A 5,646-nucleotide genomic window follows, 5' to 3' on the forward strand; every position below is an offset into this window, starting at 1 on the left:
GTTTATCTTTTTTTTTTGGTCCAAGAAACTTTTAAGAGGGGAAAGGAAGTTTCAGGTAATATAGTCTGAGATAGTACATGTTATCCCTGGAAAGCATGCAAGGCCGCAAGGGAACCGCTGGAGAGTTCAGAAGGGGAGCGTGAAAAAAACACATGGTCAGAAAGGAAGGTTTTGCTTTATCTTTTGAAATATGAAATGGTGCACTAGAATGTATTTTTGTGGGAAAAAATAGCAAATTGGATTGGGGTGGAGGAGCTTAAACAGAATTTAGTAGCTTTATTGTATGCAAGAGATTTTTAATTTTGGACACAGCTTTGACCACTATTACCTTATAGGTTAATAACTCAAATCTTGCATTTTGGGACACAAAATGAGAAGAGAAGTAGGTATGGCCAAGTAAAGTGGCCTTGGTCTCTTTCCATCCTTTAAGGGTAGATTTGCTATTCAAAGAAGGACATCCTGAATGGTCCCACCTCCTCTCCTCTCCCCAATATCATGAAATCTGCCATCACAGGGCAAAACCTGAGGGCTTCTCTAGACAGCTTTACAATACCTGCAAGCAACTCTTTGAAACTCGTTAAAAAAATAAGAGTTGTAACAAGAGTTGTAAGAGCCTCCAATAAAATGATTTTTAAAAAAACCAAACAAATCAAGAGGAAAAAAATAATTGAACTCTTTGAAGCTGCCTCATATACCACTGCCCACTGTCAGAGTCAGTTCTGATTCATAGTGACCCGGTAAAACTGTCCTATCGGGTTTATGAAGCAGACTGCCACCTTTTCTCTCAGAGTGACTGGTAGGCTTGAACTTTGAAACTTTTGGTAAGCAATCTAGTGCATTAAGCACCACTACCAAGGTTGCCTTTTTATCTTTACATAAGAAACTCACTACCGTTGAGTTGATCTGACAGCAATCCTGTAGGACAGGGTAAGAGCTGCCCTTGTGGGTTTTCATGACTGTACTCGAGTAGAAAACCTCATCTTTCCCTTGTGGAGTTGGCTGGTGGTTTCAAACTGCTGATCTTGCTACCAGGAGCCCATTAACTGTGTGTGTGTAAAACTATAATACTCCAGTTTTAATCACATAATATATTGGGATAATTAAGTTAGTATGATGACATTGGCACCAAGTCCATCATTCAGAAACCCAAAAGACTTCTGAAAACTCATTTGTCTATAAAATACTTTTTTCAATGTGAATATACTCATGGGTGCTGATGTTCAGTTATGTTATCCATAGCCTGATGTGGATAGCCAGTAATAAACAATATTTAACCTTTCTGAAAATCTTAATTCTGAAACACAATCAGCTTCAGTTGTTTTTAATAAGATGGTTCTCTAGTGGATTAAGTGTTGGGCTGTGACCACAAGGTTGGTAGTTCAAGCCCATCAGCCAGCCAGATGAGGCTGCCTGCTTTCGAAAGGATTCAGTCTTGGGCACACAAAGGAGCAGCCCCACCCTGTCCTACTGTGTTACTAAGAATCTGACTCCACTCTGACAGGTTTTTTTTTAGGGGGGAGTGGGGCACAGAGAAACATTGTAAATTTTGTTTAGAGCATAATATTAATAGGTTAAAATTCTTAATTAGCATTTTTACTTTTGATTTTACTCACAGAATCACTGATGACAAGTTCCTAAATAAGCCAGGCTGCTATCAACATGTTGACCTAGTTTAATAATTGATTTGTGTATACTTACAGAACAAAATCCTGTCAGGTCTGAAGTAATTTATTCTTAACCAATATAAATTAGAATTGACTTGGTTTAATTGACCAAGTCCATTACCCTTCTGAAACAATATAGTTACTAATCTCTAGAGAGAATTGTTGTGAGTCAGAATTGACTTGATGGCAACGAGTATAGTTTGAGTTTGGTGAGATGCTTTTAATTAGAACTTTATACTGCTAACCACTGAGGCATGATTCTAGGTTGGATTGCACATGCTGGTGTAGCATCTGGTGTAAATGCTATCCACAATGAGCTGTTTGTTCTCTTAGCTCTGTATTTTGATTTCTTTATTCCCTCTCCTCCATAACAGGCCCATAGTACTGTTGAATTTGGAAATTTAGATACCATATAGACTTGTGTATAAGCCGAGTTTTCCAGTACATTTTTAATGCAGTTTTTGTAAAATTAGGTACCTCAGCGGATATTTGGGTTGGCTTACACTCAAGTATATACGGTAGTTTAAAAAATATGCAGCAAAATACAAGTAAAATTCTCATTTAAGCCTGAAGCTACTTAAATATTGTTGCCTTATCAGACCTTGAAGAAGACCCTGTTTTCCATGGTTTATGGAGAATGTAGTGTTTTGTAATTTCTTTCTAAACAGCATTTTGATAAATAATGTGTTTACACATAAACCATAAACTGTTGTAGGATCGAACCAAATCCTTATATGGGAGCTACTAGCAATCTAACACTTAACCGAGAGCGCCAAAATCTTACTAGTATTACATTTTTTTCTTTTAAACTAATCAACAATTAATATAGTATAAATATGATAGTAGAATACCTGTAGATTTTAAAAATTTAAATCTATCTACTGCCATCAGTTTGTTCTGACTCATAGTACCCTATATAGAGTTTCCTTAAGGTGTAAATCTCTGGGGTCACAGATAGCTTCATTCTTGAGAGGAGCAGTCCAACACTTATCCAGGGCTCCTTCCACCAGGACTCCTTACAGCCTTTCAAGGAGATGTTAAAGCAATATTGCAAGAATAAGGGAGGTAACTATAAGCATTGCTAAGAGTCCCTGTATAGTTGTAGGGACTATGATGTTAAGCAACATAATTTGATCTAGCCTCATGGCTGCCTATTAATATAATTGAAAGGTTAACTTTTGCCCTTCGAGCAGTACTAAATTGATCCATAAGTACTAGACTGAGGGTGTGTGTATTTGTTTTAAGAATTTCCAAAACTGAGAGATGCCTGTCTACTTTCTTAGGAAACTGAATAGAAACAGTGTTAGAAATAGGTCAGTAACTTCTTTGTTGGAAAATTGATGGACTATGTGTAATTACAGAGTATAAATGTGCATGTGTATGTTTTACACTTTTTTGGTTTTTAAGTTTTATTGACATTTCATCCAAATGTCATACAATTCACTAATTCAGTTATATCAAGAAAAGTTGTACTATCATCACAATCACTTCTAGAACATTTTCTTCTTCCTTTATCCATTGTTATTCATATAATGTTTTAACTTGTGGCAAAATATACACAACAAAATAGTCTCCAATTCAACAGCTTTTACATGCATAATTCAGTGCCATTGATTCTACGCTTCATGTTGTACAACCATTATTTATATCCTTTTCCAAATTATTCCACCACCATTACCATAAATGCAATGTCTCCTAAGCAAAAACTTTTCCTCCTTCACCCATGGTAACCATTGGTCAAGTATGCTTCTTCATTTTTTTAGTAGTTTCTTGATATGATATTCACATAGCACACATTTCCATAGTTAAATCACTTAAAAAGAGTTGGATACAGATCATCACAAGCAGTTCCAGCGCTCCTTACGCCCCTCCCTGCTTTTAATTTTGTGTGAAGTATAATGCAATTTACAGAGTATATAAGGACATATCATATATACTCCAGTATAAGCCAACCCGAATATCAGCCAAAGCACCTAATTTACCACAAAACTGCATTAAAAATGTGCTGAAAAACTCAGTTTATATACAAGCATATACGGTAGCTACCCCAAATATTTAGTGTTGAGTAAATGAAGCTACATTAACTGTAAAGTTAAATTAGATCCCCCCCCATACCCCTGATGTAAAAGTTCGGGGTTGGGGGTAACAGCTTTATAATAAAGTACCAGGCTTTATACCTCTTACTGCTTAGCCATCCTCAATTTATAATTAACAATTGTCGTCCTGGATTTCTACTTTACCTTCCTGATCACATCAATCTATATCCTAGTCAACAGGAAAGGGAAAAATTGAACAGATATATGTATGGGTTTTCTCATTAAAGATCAAATTTGCATATTTTGTAAGTATAGCTTATTCTCCAGCTTTAGCCATATGGAAGATGGTTTTGTGTGTGTGTGTGTGTGTGTGTGTGTGTGTGTGTGTGTGTGTGTAATCAACTGCCCAACTTAGACTAATCAGAATTAAAGTTAGTAGAAAGTAGAATCTCTCAAGTTTGAGACCAATGGTAATAGAATCAGAGTTGCTTTAAATGCTTTGAGTGTTTTGATGAGAAAGCACTCAATTTTTAAATGTTAAAAAGATGCATGTACAAGTGACTATAGTTGAACAAAGAAGCACTCATATTTGTATCTTTTAACAGGCATGTCATGTTGCCCAGAGAACTTTCCAAACAAGTACCCAAAACCCATCTAATGTCCGAAGAGGAGTGGAGGAGACTTGGTGTTCAACAAAGTCTAGGCTGGGTACATTACATGATTCATGAGCCAGGTAAGTTTTGCACTTAAGTACAGTATAATAATGGAATTAACAGTAATGGTTAAAAAACTAATAGTGCTTAAGCATTTTGTTAGAATCATATGACACCATTGCCCCCCATCCAAAACAAACAAACCACAAAAAAAAAACCCATTTGATTAACAGGTCAAAGTTAGACTTCGTTTGCATGTGTATAGCAGCATGTCTTACTGAAAAATAAACTACTATACTAGGTTTGGTCTCTACATTTCTATCTCTTTCAAATATTAGGTGTCTTTGAGTAAATGGTGACTCCATGCGATAGAGTAGAACTGTTCTAAGGGTTTTCCTAGGCTGTAATCTTTATAAGAGCAATTGTTACTGGGTGAGTTCAAACTACTTTCAACTAGATAAACATTTTAAGGAGTGACAGTCTACTTTTGGATTTCAACAAATCTGACTCAGTTTAGAGAGGGTGTCTCTTACCGTACTGAACAGAAAGTGAAAACATGCTAGATCGGGCTGCTAAATATAAGATTGGTGGTTCATGTAATTTTCTTTTTTTTTGAAAAGGAGCAGTAGGCCAAATACATTTGGGAATCTGCTATACACTGTTCTTCCTGTGGTTTTGACTACTTTTGATTTTCTTTAAGCATAAAATAACTGGATATTCTCATTGGGTTTTCTTTTTGACTCTATTGGGTTTTATTCTTTTGATCTTTTATTGGTGACATTGATGTTAGAAGCAAAATTCATTTCAAGACAGTTCACAGCCATTGATTTATTATAGATTAAAATTCTTTTTACTTTGACGCATTTTAGACTTTGAATTTTTGTTAAATGAAAATTAACCATATTGTAGTAAAATGATATGTAATATTTTCTTTCCACAGAACCACATATTCTTCTCTTTAGACGACCGCTTCCAAAAGAACAACAAAAATGAAGATTATATAGGGATGTTCAATTAAATCTTCAAGTTTAATGTTTATGTGTATATATGGTGTAGTATTCAGTGAATACTTGAAAGATGTACAAATCTTCCGTCCACACCTGTGCATGAGCTGTATTCTCCACAGCAACAAAGCTCAGTTAAATGTAACTGCAAATAGATTACTATAAGGTGTTTAAGACACAAATTTCCTTAGTTTTTTTGAGTATAAGTAAATTGCCTGTTGAATTTTTACCTTGTTACTTTTGTTTATAATAAAGTTACTGTGTTTCATTTGTTACTATTGGAAGTTAA

At 35.3% G+C, this 5,646-nt stretch overlaps 1 protein-coding gene across 1 annotated transcript in view; it reads left to right on the top strand.

Annotated features, from left to right (window-relative positions):
• CKS2 (CDC28 protein kinase regulatory subunit 2) overlaps positions 1-5,646 on the top strand; it is a 7,222-nt gene extending 1,576 nt beyond the window's left edge. Inside the window, exons 2-3 of the mRNA XM_004714589.2 lie at positions 4,306-4,433; positions 5,294-5,646. Coding sequence (XP_004714646.1) covers positions 4,306-4,433; positions 5,294-5,346 — 181 coding nt within the window. The 3' untranslated portion in view covers positions 5,347-5,646. The remainder of the gene's footprint in view (positions 1-4,305; positions 4,434-5,293) is intronic.

The sequence above is a fragment of the Echinops telfairi genome, unplaced genomic scaffold (assembly GCF_000313985.2).
Source record: "Echinops telfairi isolate 266 unplaced genomic scaffold, ASM31398v2 ScPeMD7_27;HRSCAF=92, whole genome shotgun sequence".
Classification (NCBI taxonomy): Eukaryota; Metazoa; Chordata; class Mammalia; order Afrosoricida; family Tenrecidae; genus Echinops; species Echinops telfairi.